Source organism: Caloenas nicobarica, chromosome 2 (genome assembly GCF_036013445.1).
Source record: "Caloenas nicobarica isolate bCalNic1 chromosome 2, bCalNic1.hap1, whole genome shotgun sequence".
In the NCBI taxonomy this organism is placed as follows: Eukaryota; Metazoa; Chordata; class Aves; order Columbiformes; family Columbidae; genus Caloenas; species Caloenas nicobarica.
The window spans coordinates 87,417,334-87,436,643 of record NC_088246.1 but is presented as its reverse complement, the minus strand read 5'-3'; the positions used below and the strand labels follow the sequence as shown (position 1 = coordinate 87,436,643).

The 19,310-nt window shown below is 35.4% G+C and overlaps 1 protein-coding gene across 1 annotated transcript in view; it reads right to left on the bottom strand.

Annotated features, from left to right (window-relative positions):
• Window positions 1-19,310, bottom strand: part of DNAH5 (dynein axonemal heavy chain 5) — a 126,282-nt gene that overhangs the window by 70,877 nt on the left and 36,095 nt on the right. The window contains exons 19-36 of the mRNA XM_065627932.1: window positions 18,652-18,894; window positions 17,635-17,825; window positions 17,454-17,553; window positions 15,958-16,082; window positions 14,706-14,907; window positions 12,932-13,167; window positions 11,269-11,487; window positions 10,695-10,757; window positions 9,497-9,735; window positions 8,436-8,676; window positions 7,768-7,967; window positions 6,806-6,959; window positions 5,963-6,126; window positions 5,157-5,313; window positions 4,001-4,213; window positions 2,961-3,185; window positions 1,459-1,631; window positions 183-361 (exon numbers count right to left, since the gene is read on the bottom strand). Of these exons, the coding sequence (XP_065484004.1) occupies window positions 183-361; window positions 1,459-1,631; window positions 2,961-3,185; window positions 4,001-4,213; window positions 5,157-5,313; window positions 5,963-6,126; window positions 6,806-6,959; window positions 7,768-7,967; window positions 8,436-8,676; window positions 9,497-9,735; window positions 10,695-10,757; window positions 11,269-11,487; window positions 12,932-13,167; window positions 14,706-14,907; window positions 15,958-16,082; window positions 17,454-17,553; window positions 17,635-17,825; window positions 18,652-18,894 (3,324 nt within the window). The remainder of the gene's footprint in view (window positions 1-182; window positions 362-1,458; window positions 1,632-2,960; window positions 3,186-4,000; window positions 4,214-5,156; window positions 5,314-5,962; window positions 6,127-6,805; window positions 6,960-7,767; window positions 7,968-8,435; window positions 8,677-9,496; window positions 9,736-10,694; window positions 10,758-11,268; window positions 11,488-12,931; window positions 13,168-14,705; window positions 14,908-15,957; window positions 16,083-17,453; window positions 17,554-17,634; window positions 17,826-18,651; window positions 18,895-19,310) is intronic.

Below are 19,310 nucleotides of genomic sequence, written 5' to 3'. Positions count from 1 at the left end.
TTTTTACATGCTTCTTATATTGTTACCCCAAATACGCACACAGTACCTGAGGTGAGGCCACTCCAATGCCAAGTACAGTGGGACAATCACTTCTTTTGACCGCTTAGTTATACTGTGTTTAATGCACTCCAGGATATGATTGACCCTTTTGGCCAACATCTTACCTTTGGTCCACATCTTACCTTTGAAGATCCTCCCAAGTCCTCGGAAATCCATCTGGTCTGAACAGTTGAAGACCACTACATATTTTCCAAGGCACCGTCCCATGTCTTTGGTGGTTTCAGTTTTTCCAGTTCCTGCAGGTCCCACAGGTGCTCCACCCATGTTCATGCCTAAAGCTTGGGCCAAAGTGATGTAGCATCTAAAAGGCAACAGAATATCATCACTTAATGGGCTGCAGCATGCAGTTTTCTGTATAGTGACAGAGGAACTTACTTAACTGTGTTACATGAGGAAGGTCTGATTTAAGAAGACAAGGAAACTGCTGAAATTATGTGCATCTAATTACCATTTAAATCAATAAGAAGGAAAACCCTTCACTCAGCCTCTGATGCAGGTAATATTAAGGTTTGTCTCCTCATGCACAAAGTGGAAGAAAAGATAATCCTCAATAATAAACAATCTGAAAGTTCAGGAGAAGGGAAGAAAGCAGATACAGATATACTGCCTACTTTAGTTTGGTTAGGCTAGTTCCTGAATTACTTTAAATGAAGTAGTTCTGAACTACATTATACTGTGGAGTACAATAATGAAGGACAGCTAAACTTTCCTTTCTCATGCAGCTTTAAAATTTGATCTTACAGTGCATCCCATTTTCATAAATAAAACTTTTATGTGCAATGCAGTAAAACACCAGCTAGCAACCATATCTAAAGAGAAGCTTGAGAATTTGCTGTATGGGATAACTAGGTTTAAAAAAAATGCCCTTATTTTGCCAATGATAGCTTACAAAGCATTCTTCATGCTTTTCCACTTAGATAGGTAGACCTCTCTGGTAACAGGACTGCAATTCCTTCAACATCCATCTAGATCAAAGATCTCAAGTCTCTTGCAGCTGAATAAAATTGTTTTTCCTGTCTATTCTTCCTTAGATGTTTTCATTAGCTTGCCTGTAAACACTTATTTTTGACACGTATCTCTCTCTGCATATTGTATTTGTTGGATGTACCTGTTGCTCAGGTATACAAAACTCGCATATGTGAGAATCAGAGTCTGATACATCATATGTGTGAGGATCACGCAAGTATATGGCAAAAATGAATCTAGAAGTTATTCATATTGGAAGGCACAGAAACAAAAATATTCATGAATTCTATGTAAAATTTTTGACTTTTATAAGATTGTGAAGGATAAACTCGGCACAGATTTATTTTGCACCCAATAGGAATGAATAAATTGCTCTTCTAAAAGCCTAGGTTTGGCATCAAAGAATAAAGGAATAATACCAGTTCTTTTCACCTGTCGGTAAGAGGCGTTATGACAAGCCTGTCAGTACAGCCCAAGAATTCATTCTGGTATGTGAAACTCACATCAGTGATCTTAATCATCATTTTATCAGAATCTTCATTAAAATAAAATCTACACTGTTTCAGCCACTCAAAGTCTGTAGGGCTCTTGATATGCATGCAACACTAAAAAAAGAGGGGAAGAAAAAGCTGTAGTATTCACAGTTAACATTTATGTTTGCATTTACATTATCTCATCTAAGTAGTACTGCAAAGGCAGCACTTCAGTCACTATGAAAGCCATAAAAAACAGCTAGTAACACAAGAATAGTGGAGACCTTATCTTGATTTTTATCACAAAAATTGCTAATATATTATTGCTGACCCTGAAACCCATACTAAGGCAAAGGAATTTCAGGCTTTAGATGAGTATGTCAAAATTCTAAATACAAATGAACAGTCTATAAGCCTCAAACAAAAGTCATTAAGTTCAGTTAACATTAAAACTGCCATTTCTTTTACTCATCTCTACCATTTTATTTTTACATATGAGTAGGAAGCATGTAATGTGCTACTTGATCTTAAAAAAAGAAGTCATAAGAATTTTATGAAACCACATGCAAAATGGAAAAAGAGTATTTCAAGACAGTGTCATGGTGCAGATATTAGTTAAGATATTCAACAGACCTGTGAGTAATTCAAAGTTGACCAACTGAATATTAAAACAGGATTAAAAAAACACCCTGAAGGTTGTATCTAAAAATTATACTTTACATAAGGTGATTATAAACAGGAATCAGTGGTTCTACAATGAAAAGATAGGTGCCTGCCTATTAGCAATGTGTTAAAACTCAGTAATTCTTTTCTCAGCTTAATTTCAGTCAGGTCCAGAGCTTCCCATAAGTAAAAAGGTATGCTGGCTTTTAAGTTTGATTGTTTAAGACGTAAATGCAAATTTCCCTAATTTTAGTATTCTGTGGCATCATGAGGTGTGAAGTGAATAAATAAATCCCTAAGTAATAATTAGGTATGCTATTAAAACTAGAACAGAACGGACAGCAGCTTCAACCAACTTCAAATTTTCTCCTGTACTATAAACTTTGCATTCATTCTATTTACTCCTCGAAACTTGCAATGTAGTCCAGAGATAGGACAATCACTTGCAACACAATGTATGAGGAAAAAGAAGTCCTGAACTGATCATGCAATAGAGGTCTCTAACATAAGTGGGCCAACACAAAGCATTATAAAATTCCACTATGACGTGGGGGCAGGAGGGGGGGACAAACAAACCACACCACAACACTGAATTACTTAAAGGGAAACTAAGACGTGGATTGAAGCAACATCAGCATTTTTATAATACTCCAGGTCACATAATCATAACAGTCCTGAAGTTAAATATTCAGCTTAAAAGGCAGGAGTTCACAGGACTATTAATATCTTCTTCTTGTCCTTTCGTATATTTTATGTGCAAGTTGCCTAATAACTCATTGAAAATTTTTCAGTACTTACCAGACCATCAAAAATGTCCCTCTGATGCACATGAATAGTGATTAATGTCTCATATTTGACTCGCTCAACTGGGCTAAGGTCTTTTGTTGTCATATCTATCAGCATGTTTAGAAGATCCAGGAAAAGCTGGTTTGTCTTTCGCATGATTTTTTTGTCATACCTGGCATTAGACAAAGCTTCTTCTGAGTCTCTTGTCCAAATCATTTGGACCCCCAACAGTCCAACCTTAGGAAACATAAAAGTATATGCTTCATAATCTTTTCTCTTTCAACTAAAATGTACTTTCACAAAGATAAACTAAAGAAATCGTTCTGCTACTATTTGTATAAAATTATTTCTTCATGCATCCATATAGAGATCATTCAACCCTTGCATCTGTTTTATGTGACCCAACTCCATTCATAAACATATAGTAAGTCCACACTTCGGTCTTGTAGATATTGCCTATGGTGCACTGCTGATACAACTGTTCAATATAATTTACAGCATATGTGTAAATACTCTACATAATTAATATACTTTAACAATGTAATAAATAACTAATCAGTGAATAATTACAGCTTCGATTTGAAATATTTTTTCAATATTTCATAAACTCATTACTCCCTCTCCAACAACATTCCCGATCACAAGTGAAGAAGCTTCTACTAAGAAAATAATTTTCCCTCATCACTACCCTCATATCCAAAACTTTAGCAATATATAGTGTTTTCCTGAATATATAAACAAACATACAATTTCACTAGTTTTCCTTCAGTAATCAAGTATTAAGCTTGTAAAGAAATAGTGTTAACTCCTTTGCATTAATTTGTCGCATTCAGCATTATTTTTGAATGAGAGCTTCAGGGTAAGTTTTCTTCCTTTGGTTTCAGATATGTAAAGGATAACTTACTTAAAAGACTGAGGTGATTAAGATCAATTTAAATGTCAGTTTTGCATTTCTAACACTGGCTGCAATTTCAATACAAAGACAAGAAAAAAAAAAATCAATGTGCTACATATCTGTGAACAATTCTGCACTGATTTAATAATGGTATTACCTGGGCTGGGTAAGCAGAAAGAAACTCAGTCAGGTCAAAACTGGTTTCCTGGATGTGCGCAGCTGCTTCACGAATAACATGATGCAGTGACAGCTGGGATTCCTTCAACAGAGAATTGAGCCAAACTTCCACATTACCTTCAGCCATTACAGGCCTAGTCAGCTCTACAGTCTCACCCTCCCGTGAGCTAATCGACAGTATACAATCATATATCTAATAAAAGCAAAGCAAGAACATTTTGTGTTTATAGATTTATTGTTATCTTTACCATAACTGTCTGATTTTCCTGTCATCGCTTCAATAAACTTATTCAGGTAACCAATGAATTATATCAACCTGTTAAGTTAAATGTAAAAACAATTAAATCATTACTTTTCGTGTGCAGAAAGGCTTTAAACAAAACAAGGAGATAGACCCCAGTACATTGACAATTCCTGAATTTCACTTAAATTTCAACAACAATGTCCACTTTCTAGTCACAATAAAGGAAATCTTCCCCATTACTGGTGGGTTAATATTCTAATAAAATTTACAGCCTTACAGTACAAAATAATGGAAACACAAAATCTAAGTAACGTGGTCAATCAACAGAATTCCAAATGCATGGGGAGGTACTAAATTTCTAAGAAAATGTAGACATATTCAAGGAAAAAAAACCCTGTTGCTATCTGTTCTTGTAAAGGATGTAAGAAAACGGTTCTTCAAACAAATTGTGTGAATGGATATTAAGGATAACTCAGAAACAGAGAAGAGACTAGTCACACTTTTTCTTACAATCAAAAAATGAATGAAAAAGTACAAATACAGGCAAACTAGAGATATAAATCTGCTCATAGGGAATCAGAAGCTTATCTGAGAGGATGCTAGCCTATATTAAGCTACAGAAAGCAGTTCAGTACCTAGGTGCTTTTTTTCTGAAACCTAAGCACTGGTGTAAATTTTTGTTTGTTTTGCTCTCCTATATAGAGTTTTCGTATTATGTAAATGAGGATATGAAACTAAATCTTAAATGAAGAAAGCCTATGCAGCATCAAATAGTTGATGAGCTTGGTAAAACCGTTAAATGCCCTATGCACCCAGGTAGCTTTCTAATTTAACATCTACCATTCACTTTTAGTTTGAAATAATGTAATATAGAGGTGTGGGCAGTACATACCCTTTCGTGGAACCTGACAGTTTTAATGTTGTCAAAGACATTCAGCAGATGTGCCTGTATATTGTGAGAGTCTGATGCCTGGCCAAGAATTTCTAAGAGGGCAGGATCTGACACAAAGAAGAATCGTGGAAATAGGAGGCGCTTTTTCTCCAGGTACCTGCATTTAAAAAAAAATGGGAGGGGGGGGGATGGTAAGTGAATTAATTTATAAATACTTTCCTCTTTAAAAGTGTCATTTCTCACAACGTATCATTACAATTATTAGCAGGGGCACTGACAACAACTCTTATCCATCATATCTTTATGTTAAGCACCTGCTTTAAAGCTAATCTTTTAGCATCGGAAATAATTTCATGGAAAGCTTATATTATTTGCCATAATGTAAGCACCAGTAAAAATAAAGGAAACTAAACCAAAATAAAATCCTTTTGCATTAAGTCCATTACTTGATATTTAGGGTTCTCATGCTGAATTTCTCCCAGATTCATGAAGGGTCTGAGTAGGACATACAGATCTAGACTGCCTTCTGGACTGATACTAGGCTGAAACAAGCTTTGGTTTCAACAGAGGTAGACAGTGAGTGACAGATTAGTCACAAATCAAATACTTATCAATGAGTTGCTAGCAATCTCTTTGGAGGTGTTGTATTATCCTGCTAACTTGTTTGCTTAGTTCAACAGAATTCCTAGTAGAATAAGAACATGATCTTTGCAAAGTCTGTGGGACAGTACTTAAACAATTTTTCTTTCCCTAGTTATACAATTCACAACCATCTGCCCAAGACTGTGGCCTTGTAGTAATCTTACCCTGTGAGTGATTTCTGACAGATTTCAAGCTGTTCTAGTAAATGAGGTAATAACTGCCCCATGATTTCATCTCCAGTGCAGCACTGAACAACATTAGGTGTTTCATGAGCTCGGGTCATGATCTTCACCCAGGATTTATCAATGTTAGAGAAACGCTTTGCTTCCTGTTGAAACATGATGATGAATGTTGAAGGGAAGAGATGGCGGAAGGAAGAGAGAAGAGGGAAAAGGCACTTGCTTGCAGAAGTGGCACCCAGTAATCTTGCTAGCAATCCTCTCACTAGTAATCCCATGTCCAACTTCTTCAGATTTTTCATTTTACAAAAGTACATATGTTTCTCCTTACCTTATTTTATACTTGACTGTCAAGCCTGATATCTACTTTCTCTTTCAGCCATTCTTAGAGAAAAAGACAGAAAACTCACTATGTTTGAATTGCATGCTTCAAAGATTTTTTTTTTCCAAAAACAAGAGTTAATTTTTAATTTGTAAAGCTATGTAGAAAAGTTCAAAATAAGGATTCCTAGGTACTACTGGGCTAGTGGTAGGTGCTACTAAGCCAGTCTAACTACGCTAGGCTGCTACTAGGCACAAAAATTTAACACATATTGGTTAACATTTTTACAGTCTAGAAATAAAGAGATCAACTAGCTTACACGAATTTATTATTCTTTCTAACACAATACTTCTGTTGGCATTGTTTACATAATTTCTTAGCAAGACTAGTTTTGTTAAGAACCAAAAAACCTCTAAAGTTTATGTTACTGCATTGACTATGACGTCACAGTTAAGTTTTATTCTTAAAATGTAGAAAACCAAACTGAAAAAGGCATGTCTGAAAACCTTTGGAAGCTGCTTTGCTATGTCACCACCAACAAAAACAGCTTCTAAATAAATCCACAAGTTCTGCACAGTAATCCAGTTCTCAATGATATCTGTTGTGCTGGAAAGATAGTGCACCCATTTCTGAATCTGTGTCTTGAAGGGTGTGTTGTATCTAAAATAAAAAGAAGACACTTGCTTTATTTCAGAAGGAAACAAGTCTCTTGAAAGCCAACACATTACTCATGAGGATGAGGAATAATTTTGCTGCTTCTTTCTTTGTCAAGTGTAAGCATAAAAACTTAAACTTTACTCAATTCAGTTAGTTAAGAGTCATAAGCCAAATCAGCTCCAACTTGCTGTTTTGTACAAATGGCGCATAGGACAGTTCTGATCCAACAGAAGCTGAATAGGAGCAAGACATCAATCTTCCTCTAAGGTAAAGTGGTTTCAAAAAGGGACTATGCAACATCTTGAAAGCTGCAAGACTCCTAGAGATCCTTATCAACTGAACTCTTGCTTTTGATCTGGCTCTGTGTTCCCTACTTTATCTGTGAGCCTTGGCATGTGAAACCAGACAAACTGAAGCTCATTTTAACTGGGATTTTCAGCACCTCTGGCATGAAGCAGTGACCTGTCACAGGGGGCAGAGTAGCAGTGCCTGTAGCACCCACAGTATGACTGCTACAACCAGGCAGTGCTCCCCTTTGTGCTCATCACCACTTTCTTCCATTGAGGAAAAACTGGCCAGCTGATTACTCAGGAAGTCTGAACTGCATCCACAGGCTTTCAAAAGAACTTGTTGGAGGGATACAGACAATAAGAACTATCCCATGAACAGTTCAAGGACAGGCAAGCTCTTAGTTTTTATCTAGCTGTTTATTTTCCTTCCGCTCTGTGAAAGATAGATTTGTTCAATAAAACAAAGCCTCTTGCTGATATTTTGATCTCCCCCCTCATCCCTCCCATCCTTTTCCTGTTACCTGTTACTCATGAGAGAGCCAAGAATCATCAAGCTGTCCTCCATGGTAGCAATTGTTTCTGATATGCTGTCACCTCTTAAAAGAAGTTCCCCACGGCTTTTAAAGTTTGCGAAGACAAATGTTTTGTTGTCCCATTCAGCTATCACTTGTTTTAACTTCTGCTCAATGTCTCTCTCCTTCACAGCACTTACACAGATATCCTTTTAAATAAATAGAATGTCAAAACAAGCTATGAATGGTTCAAGTCGCTGGTATACAAATTTAAAACATATTGCCTTTAACCCTAGTAAAGCTGACGAGCAACTATTTATCAAGTGGAAAGATCTACAGACATACAAATACCATAGCTAATAAGCTGTATACGACATCATGATACAGCCAGCTTTGGAGGGAATAAAAGAATAATACAGTGATTACTTTTCATATCTTTAATGTTGCAAAGCAAGGCACCCTCACAAATTAGCTCCAAGGCCAAGTAGCATGATTTAAAAAGAGGAGTGGACACCACAAAGTATTTGTGTCACTATTTTATTGTATAACTGAAGCAATAGTCCATTTCTCTATTCTTTCTTTAGAAATATTCTGTTTTCCTTCTTACTACTATTACTCCTATACTATTCAAGCAGATTGTTTTGTTTCGTGCATCCATTTCTCTTCCTACACAATACCTCTATTTCCTCTTTATATCTTAATAGTGGAGCTTCCATTATATTCCTCAGTCTGAATGTTTCACTTTCCACGTCAAAGTTGTGTTCAGTGAGATCCGTAATCCGTTTCCAGTGCCGAGGCATCATTGCTTTACTTGACATACGCTCAAGCAATGGACAACATTCACTGAAGTCCGCAATGGTCTTCTTGAGGTCAAAAAAGGCCTGCCATTGCTTTACGCCACGAGGAAGCTTATGGCATCTATGTAGAAATAATTAAAGCTTTTTCAAACAGTTTCAAATATTCTTTCTGTTACCTATTTAACCACAGCATATGGTTTTAATAGCAGACCACATACATTCCAAAGCCAGATTACCTGTATTTTGAAGATTCTGTATGTGATTCTGCATATAAGAAAATCTGTTAGCAGTCTGTTTCATTGACTGACAGCTGGGCAGGCACCTACAGGCTCCCCTTAAGGAATGTAGCTGCCTAATTGTCCAAGTGATCTTAAAAACAATTGAACCACTTTACATCTTGATTTCATCTTTTGGTGAGGCTCATGATACGCACCATTTTGTGCTCTAGAAAAAAACCCTGTTCCTCAAAACATGCAGCTTTTATTCTTTAAATAATCTGATTCTTGGTTTGATTAAAAGTTCAGCTTCTATGCATGCAATATAGCCCATTTCGTAGGAAATCTATTCATCAATTCACTAACTTGCCTTAGACATCTAGGGTAAACCTAACTCTCATGAATAATAATATTACAACAAACAAGTGAAATTTCCCTTCATGAACAAAATAAATAGCAATTTTAACATATATTCCAATATCATTAAAAAAAAGTTAACAAAGACGCTCTCTAAGGAACAATAATCCTCAACACTTAGAGTTTAAACTGGCTCCTTTATTTTAAGAAGTTGGTAATGGATATATTTTTCAATTAAAATTCACATTTTTCATGTTTCAGTGAACACATACATGCTCAGATATGATTATTGGTGCTAACCAATTATAATCACATTTAAGAAGTAACAAAAGTATTTTAGGCATCTTTACCACAGCAGCAGTTTCTCACCTGTTCTGAAACTCCAGAAGTTCAGTGTTAATTTTTCCAGTGTCTAATTCTGACCAAAGAATATCATAGTAGCCACTGACTGTGTCAATGACATTGTTATACAGATTATAGAGTTTCTGTAACAGGTTCAGTTGCTTCTTTATTTCAAGTAGCTGAGGATATCGAGTAACAGGTAACCCAAAAAGATGTTCCCCATCAGTATAAGTAACATATTTCCGAAAAAGATTATCAAATCGATTCTAAGAAAGAAAGGAAAAAATATTAATTTAAATAAAATTAAACACTAAATATTCAAGATCTGGCATTATGCTTAGAGCTGCATTAGTGATTAAAATCTAATAAATACTAGAAAGATATACAGGACATACTAAAAACTTGCACTTTCAACAGTTTTGCTAATAATTTTCATGAGAAAAGTAACTTTTAGTTAGCTTGGAGCCACATATTTAGAAGTTGACAGGGAGGCCATTTACTGTATGTCACACAGCGATGGAACAATAAATGCTAAGCTTTCACTTGGGAGAGGTGGAAAGGTGCAAAGAAAGGTGGATGTAGCAAAGTCTACCTCTCCAAGTATGCTGTGCAATTTTTTTGTTGAAAGGGTGAAGTAAAAATTACTACTGTTTAAGCAGTGAAGAAAAAATTTAATTGTCAATTGGAATACAACTGGGGAAACATAGGAAGCCAAAAGAATAGTACTATGCAAAAAGGAAAAACATTAAAGTCAGCGTTACAAGAAGAGAAATTAATCATGGTACAAAGAAACATTTCAACAAGAAAAAATGAGAACCTTTAATACTATTTAAAAAAAAAAAAAAAAAAAAAGAGGAGACAGAATGAAGATTGGGCAGAATTGTATTTGTGAGGAAAAGACACAATAATAAACATACGAACAGGCTATAGCCAAATAAACTAAACTTGAGAGCAGGGTCTCATCAGGATACTTGAATCTAGTAATTATTACTCATTATCTATGCAGTCTTTCTCTTAGGCCCTAAAAAAATTATTTTAAACAGCATTCCTTGCAAAGGCATAGAAAAAATACCAACTTAGCCTTCATTAAGTTAAAACAGACTTTGCCAAATCAGTAACCCTATATCAATGACAATTACTTCAACTACCCTCATTCATTCTCAGAGCTTTCGGGTGTGAGTTTACTTGCAATAAATATTAAGCAATGTCTTAGAATTAACAGTACCTGAAACATAGTAAGCCTGTCACTGGCTTCCTGAGGCTCTAAACCAACCACCATTGGCCCATGCTAAAATAAAATAAAATAAAATAAAATAATAATAATAATAATTAAAATAGATATATATATAAATAGTGTAAAAGCTAGGCAATCGTAACTCCTTTTTCAAGTAAAAATCACAATTACTTAGAAGATGATACAAGACTGGTTCAACTTGACTCATATTTTACATGAGAAAGAATATGAGCTTCAGTCATTTGTACTCATAACATCAGAAAATATTTCTTTCATTCTAACATAATTTCTCATCAATCCAAATCTTCACATTTGCTCATGCTAACTAGATGTTTATCATAAACCCTAAATGTCTCAAGTGTTAATCTTTAAGAGCTAATTACCAGCATTACATACTTGAGAACCATACAAAAAACAACCAAACCCTGCCCTGCACTGAAACTCAAATACCACATTAACAAGAATAAACATATTCTTCAGATAGTAGAAGCACATTCCATTAATTAGTCCATGCTCCCACTGCTCCTCAAAAACTCCTCTAATACAATACAATACAAAAACTTGCCTGATCATAATCTGAATAGAACTGTGCACAGTCTTCAGCAAAAGTCTTCACAGTACTAATAAGCTGCCCTCTGAAGTTTGGCTGCAAAGCAATGAGGTCATTCTGCACTTCATTTGCACGGACTAGCAGTTTTTCCCAAGTGTAGTGCAAAGTGTCCACTTTCTCTATCTCTTCCTTGGCCACGAGTAGATCATATTTGTTTAACATAGCATAGGATTCCTGTCAGAAGGTTGGAACAAGATACACAAAATGGTAACTGAAGTTAATTTTACACATATGTGTATGCTAACATTTCAGATTTTCAAGAACAGAGAATGATTTGTTAGAAAAAGAAAACCTCTAGTAATTATCACAATCTGGCAAACCAATATAAAACTGGAAGAAATACTAAAACGAAAACTAGCTAGTTCTCCTTAACTTCTTGCCTTTCACATAGCATTCTGCTTTTGGATGGATTTCTTGCCCTAGTGCCCTCTCTAAAAAGCTCTTTCCAGCTAAAGTATTCCTTAAGTCTACAGGTTTTAGTTTCATTTTAATAAGAATATTTTTCTGATCCATGCCTTCAGTTATTTGCTATGACCCAAGCTGAATATTACAGGAGGTGAGCTGTGAGAAAGCATCCAAGCAGAGACCTTCAAGTAAGTGAAGCAAACAAACTTCTCCATAAAGACTTCTGAGCCTTACTTCTTGTTTTCAACAAAATAAATTAGGAAACCACATCAAAAGTTATCACAACTAACATGTTGCAACTATTTCAAAAGTTATAACTTGTCGCAGGAGACGTCATTCAGAATGAGGAATATACTTAAAGAACTACTTAATGGTCCTTTTTTTCCTCGGAATATTGATCTCCACTTGTACCACCAATGTATAAACACTCCACATACCGAAACCCTTAGTCAAGTTTCATAAAAACAGGACTGAAATTCGCTTACTGTAAATTATTATAGGGTAGGGGAGCAATGAATCTTGTAGCATAACATTTTCATCTGAAAATTTTTGTACAAAGTGGAATTACTTCCATTTATGTTTTCCAGTTTCATCAAATTGCAGACAAATTGCAAAAATGGAAACATAACTGTCTGTTACCCCACTATGTGGAAAATACATCAACCTCAGTTTCAAAAATCTGAAGGATGACTCCTTGTGCCCAGGGACTCAGGGGTCCTCCTTCCAGAATTGGAGCATTAGGAATCCTGGGCTACTATGGCTTTTGCCTTGGCTCCACATCACATTGTTTATGTTTATTTCAACCCATGATATAGCTGATAAAGCAATCATTCTCACGCATTCTCATCAGCCTAATATTAGCTTTGTCCTCGTCCATAGGCTAAGCTAAAAAAAAAAATTAAAAAATTAAAAATAAAGAAAAAGAAGGAAAAATCTATGCTTTCCACGTACATTCCACAAAGTACCAAAACTTTCTTGTATTAAATATCTGTATTCTCATCTTCTCTCTACCTGTATCACTCAATTTCTGCGCTATTCACTAGATCACCTCTCACCTCAACAAGTTTACATTTATCCAAATCAGAATTCCATGCAAAAAAAGTTTACAGGAACACAACAGGTCTGATTTTCAAAGTTCACTGGTAAGCTTTAACCCAGAAAACAATTGCTCTGTTGAAACAGTATCCATCCATAAAAAATTCCTGTTAACTACCTCAATGGGCCCAACTTGAGAGTCAATGGAGATCTGTAGTTCTCTAATCTCTTTTAAAGCTGACATGGCTATTCTTATATCATCCAGATCCTTGATGGGGCGATTTAGCTTCTTGCTAGTTTCTTCTATAAAAGTGAAAATTGCTTCCATCTCTGTTCGGTACTTCTTATTACAATGACACCCCAGTAAATTCATCCAGGCTTTGGCTTCTGCTCTCAGTGCTAGCTTCAGATCAGCTAAAAACAATGAACAATGAATAGACGGTTAGATATTGTAGATTTTTTTTTTTAATATGTACTTTTAATCTTTTTTCTATATGTGTTCTCTTTGCTTCCAGTTCTGGTTTTTCAGTCTAACCATCCACGTACAGAGAAGATAAAATCACATTGACACCTTTAAGTGGTTTAGAGGATTGCTTGTGATTCACCATTGCTTTCGTAATAATCTTCTCAGAATATCTGATCTTTCCTACTAGAAAGATGAGGCTGGACTCCACACTTGTCATCTTGTTCATCATACATATCATTATACCTATTTCTGTTCTACACATCACTAACAAATTGGTCTAAGTTTAAAATCTTTTCAAAACTTAATCTTTAAAAAAAATAATGTGGAGGTAAGAGTCTGATTAAGGAAACTGAAGATACAGAAAGTTTGATCTGATCTTTAATGAAACCAAATGGTCCATCAACCACTTAATTTTTATAAGTTTCATCTGTAGCATCAGTGTAAACAAGTAACAAACATTTAGAAAGAAAACTGAAATTTTCTTGAGTTGCTGCCCAATTTTGAAAAAATCCAGCCCATTTCTCTAAAACTCTGCCATTAAATTCAAATTTCTTCTTCCCAGTTCTCAACAAAACAGTCAAAAATCAATACCAAAATAAGCATTACATAAAATTTTAGTTGGATATAATTTCAGTCCTGTTAATATTCATTCCCTGTGCAGATTTAATTTGTGTGTCTTCCTTTTGCCACAGCGCCTCTTCCCATGCTTAGCTGTCACACTTGATGGTCTTTTTGATTTATTAAATTTCAGAACTACCTCACCTCCACTGAGTTCCAACAACCAGCTTGTTTCTCTAGTTCTTTGCCTTATGATATAAGCAAAGACATTTGATTGACACTCTTTCCTAACGATGAAAATATTCTGCTTCCTCAGTTTTGACACCCACTGCAAAATCAGCTGCATGCATTTCTTCCAGCCCATCACAGTTTCCAACTGTTCTTTCTGATATACTGGTGTAAAATGCTTACAAAAAATTAGTAAACTGTTGTGGAACCTGAGCTACAAAAACCCAAATATATATATATATATATATATGTATTATATATATATTTTGGGTCTGGTTTTCATGGTAAAAAAGGAATCAGCAACAACATGCATGTTTCACTTAACTAGCTGTGTTAAATAGAAGGCTTTTCAGTTGTGTCATTATATGCAGCCAGGAAAGGAGAAAAGTGACATAAACATCTTACTCTGCTAAAATATGTACCTATGGGGGTCAGTGACAGAAGGATAGACAAATATCTACCATCCACCCCATAATTGAGCAGAAGCATCCAGGTGGGGGAAGAAACTCCAGCTGAGCCTCACAGATGTCCTTGCATTAGCGTTTCATTTGCATGCATTTACAGCCAAATCAGCAAAAAGCCATTCTCTGACTCTCTATCTTTAACTCAGGTCACCCATCCAAAACTAAGCACCATCTCTGCTTCCTACAGGAGTCAGAAAGTATACGTCTCAAGAGAGAAGTGAAAAGCTGAACTCTACCGGTGTACAGTGCGATAGCTCCCACACAGATGTATTCAGGCTCAGAATTGATTTTCAGCTCCAAGTCTTGAAAATGCAGAATTTCAGATTCAAATTCAGAGAGTAATGGGTTTCCCATCATTAATTTATCAATGTTTTCCTCCTTGTCCCTCTGCCAAATATAGTGGTAACAACTAAAAGTGTCCAAAGCTGTAAGAACTTCCTGAAACACATTAGTTCAAAGAAAGATTCTCAGCATTATATATATAGCATACGTGTAATTTCTTAGCATCTGCTCATTAGAATACATTAAGGACTCCATAGTGGAGCAGGTTGCATCATCTCACTAAACAGAAGGCTGCTGGCAAATTTATGCTAAAGGTGCTTCCATTAGCAATCACAAGTCTTGCCAAGAACTGTATGCTAATCACATTCAATTTGTCAGATCAGTTATAGTCTTTTCCAACGAAGTGATTCTTCAGTCAATAAAATTCTAGGAATCACTAGGAAGTAAAATGCTCCTTTAAGACTAGGACCCAGTACACTCGTCCTTCCCTACCACTTATTGGACTAGCAACTGAAACCTAGTTGGGCAGTAGTACCACTGAAGTTACAAAGCTTTGAGCCAAAAATTTCCACCTGGTGAGGCTCCTTTGTAAGGTTGGAGGAACTTGATGCAGAATTCCCCAAAGAACTATCAGTTCAATACCTACAGTTTACTAGAGAGTGTATAGAATAAGAAAAGGGCAAAGAAATGATCCGTATCTCTTAAGGTATCTCCTAATCTCCAGTAGCAAATCCTATGCAGGACTTTACAAATGCCAAGCTGACAGCCAATTTTCTTCCAAAAATCTTGATAAATTCTTCATAATGGGCCAGAAGTCATGTTGGCTTCATTAGAATGTCTATGTGAATAAAACACACTTGTACAATTGCTACCAGTCCTATGTTAAATACACACAACTCAACTATAATTAGAGCTTTTTATGATGTTTTACCAATGGAGGTATGTTTTTAATCAGACTCAAGTTTTACTCTATGTGATATTCAAAACCTCATAAATTTTTGTGCAGAGTACACTCAATCCATGTTACACTTTCAAAGCATAGAAGCACATTTACAGCCACATGTTTTCCATCCACCGTGCTACATTTTTTCATTCATATGTTTAATCACTGCTTTAAGCACCTACTCATATTACCCACGGATATTAAAGGCAATACATGAAGATCCCTGGGATAGTAATAGTAAATTAACATCTTGATTGTCTTACCCTTTTTGTCGAATTAATAGCAGTGCTGAGTAAAGATACTAATTTAATAATCTCTTTGTTCTCTGAAATACTCTTGAAGAAGTCCTGGCTTTGCACTGGATCAGACAAACTGAGTGATGCTGCATCTGACACACTATCTATAAAGGCAGATTCAAATACAAAAGCAGTTTTAAGACAGACATATTGTTTAGGTCAAGCAAATCCCTATAGACAAAAACTAATGACCTATTTTTCAATAAGCATGCATTTTAAAGTGATGTGTTCTTATTAATCAAGGAGGCAACTAGAAGTCTAGATAGACAATATAATTAGAAACTTGCTTCTTCTAGGCACTCTCTCAAATTCAGAACAAGTTCCACTCCAATCTTCCAAATATAATATTTCCTTTTCTCTCACTCCTCTTCAAGTTTTATTCTGTACACTACACCTGATTTACTGATATGTCAGTATTGAGCAAATCCATTAATATTTTTATTTTTCTGAAATAATGTTGGGTAGACCACAACTGACAATCTGAAATATAAATTAACATTAAATCTGAGATGATGATCATAGTCAGTCCTCAAGGAAAAAAAGAAAAAGATAAAAAGAAGGTCCCTCAGTTAGCAAAAACCCACAAGACAGAACTTACCATCATTTCTCATTTCAACTTGGACAAGAGAAAGAACAATGTCATCTCTTAACCAGTTCAAGTATTACTTTCCTACACTTTAGGTATTTAAGAGGGAGCTAACCTTAAAAAACTCAATATATTTTTGAAGTACCTGAAGCACAAAGTAGAACAATTAATTAGACTTGATTCTAAACCATTTCAGACAAGCAAAACCCCACAATCAAAGATACCATCATAAAATTTCCTTGAATTAATACCTCAAATAACTTAATTCCATGTCTCATCACAAAACAGATCAAGTAAAAATCCTTTTAGAAATTTAATCTATTCAATCCTTTACACAATCCTCCACCAATACTGCAATTTATATAGAAATTCCTATTCGATACCAGGTTTTGTTTAAGTTCAACTTACCCTGCTTAAAGGAGTTTCAGCACAAGTTTTAAGATGCCATTTGAACATGCCAAGTTACAAGCCACACTGGGAAATCATGAAATATCTTTTGCATAGCAATGGTGACTATAATTGTTTTCCAAACTCATTCGCAATTTTTACTATGCTGCCCAAGCTGGCACCCTATCAGCCTTTTACATGCTGCAGGTAGAACCCAAAGCAGTACAAATGCTCTGAGATGCACAAAAAAAAATCTCCTTACTCAAATGCACACAAAGACAAGTATCTTCAGGCAAGACTGGTTTCCAATCACGAAGAGATGCTCTGGCATTGTTATTATATCATATTTCTCCTCCAAGGTAGTTTAAAATCTATGAAGTCTTCATTCTACCGCTTTTGATGCATTTTGTATTTAATATCCTGTAATACATTCCATATAAATCACATTTACCTAACATTCAAATTGAGCGATGTCAGAGTTTATCATTACCATGAATGTTTTTCTTTCCAGTCTCTTTCATTCCATCATCAGAATCGCTGTCTCTGCTCTCACACTGTGACACAGCCACTTGTGTCTCTAACATTTTCTTCTGGGGAAGACAAAAAATTTCATTTTCTATTTTTAGTAGTTTTGAAACATTAGTTTTAAGTAAGGCTGTTAAGACACAAACCTTGGATATTCTCTCTTTACTCCATTGTCCAACTCCTTTCGTTACTTTCACAATACTATCTACGGCTTTATTAAGCGTCTGCTGTACTTCATCCAAAGAAGGTGTCATAATGATATTAGGGATAGATAGGTTGATACTAGTCCTAATTATAGGATAAACATTTTTTTTCTGCTTAGAAGCATTGTGGTTTTCTAAATGAAAAACAAAACAACAAAAAAAAGAGGTTATTCACATTTTTTCAACATACCAAACTAGGCACTGTAATGATATAAACCTATACATATATCCTAGTGTTGAGTATTGAGTGTACTTTCTTAAGGAAAGAAAATATTCCTGAGTAATTCACAAGGTGTAAACTCTATAGCAGCACAAGCAAAAACTAAGTGCCAAGCTGTTTCTCTCCCTGACGCTCTTCTTCAACTCGTTCTGTGCAGCTAAACTCTGTTTAGCAGAAAATTTTATCATCTGGATTGTAGGCCCACTCAGCATATTAAACTGGGCTTTAAAACTCCTTAGAATCTCATAATATTGTATGCCTTATATGCTATAGAGACCAAATATAATACAAATGCCTTTATTTTTGTTTCTTAAAAGTATATAACAAGAACACACTTCAAAAGAGCATTCCATCAAAATGGATACACAGATCTAAAGGCAATTAATAAGAGAAAGAGAACACACTTCTTTCTCTATTGTTTTTTTCATACAGTTTTATGTAAAAGCCAATGTCATACAGGTAACCACTTATCAAGTCCAGCTCCAAACATAATATCCAGTTTCAGAACAGTACAGTCAGTCCTAAGAGAAACAGCATTGCAATGACACATTCCTACTGTTACAGGGAAAAAAATCCTTTGCAAATATACTGTTATCAACTGTGATTTAACGACAGCTTATTCAAACTCCCTTTGTTCTCCCCTCTTTTACGTATGTGGCTCTTTTTTATATAGTTTTCGGATATTACATTTATATATTTCTTTTATAGGCTAAGAAAGCAAAGTACTGCAATATGGCCACCTAAGAAGCTGGTCATGGAAGATGCATGGATGCGTTTGCGTATGGTCTCCAGAGTGTTTCGAGTGACTTTCAAAAGGGCATCAGCATTACAATGATTGAAGTAGGAAAGCAGTTCATTGGCTTCTTCCTCCAATATTTCTAAATCCGTTTTCTTCCTCTTTGCTGGAAAAGACAGTCCAGCCCATATCTCACTGGAATTGTGGGAGGAAGCCAAGGTTTTTGATCTTCTTTCTTCTTCTGTTGCTAAAATATCATGAATCTAGTTAGTTAAATTGACTTAAGGGACTTGAAAACACAATAAAGCAACACCTCCACAGGTCTCTGAAATACAGATAAATTCTACAGAAGTGCAGATTTTACTCATTTGTAGTTTGTACCTCAATGTAAAAGTTATTTTACTCCTACCCACCTTCTCTACTCAGTACAAACTGGCATGATTATCACAAAAATTTAGACATTATTTTTTATAATGTTTAGGAAGTGCAGCAATTAACCAAGGCCTGTAAGCAGCTGCTTCTATGACATTAACATTTCAACATGCAAGTTAGACTGATAACATTGACCTATTTTGCAGATGATAGATGATTGTTAGATGATCCGTTACCTAGGCAAATTCAAACAGAAGTCTTTAAACATTAGATACTGATTAATACTTCAGT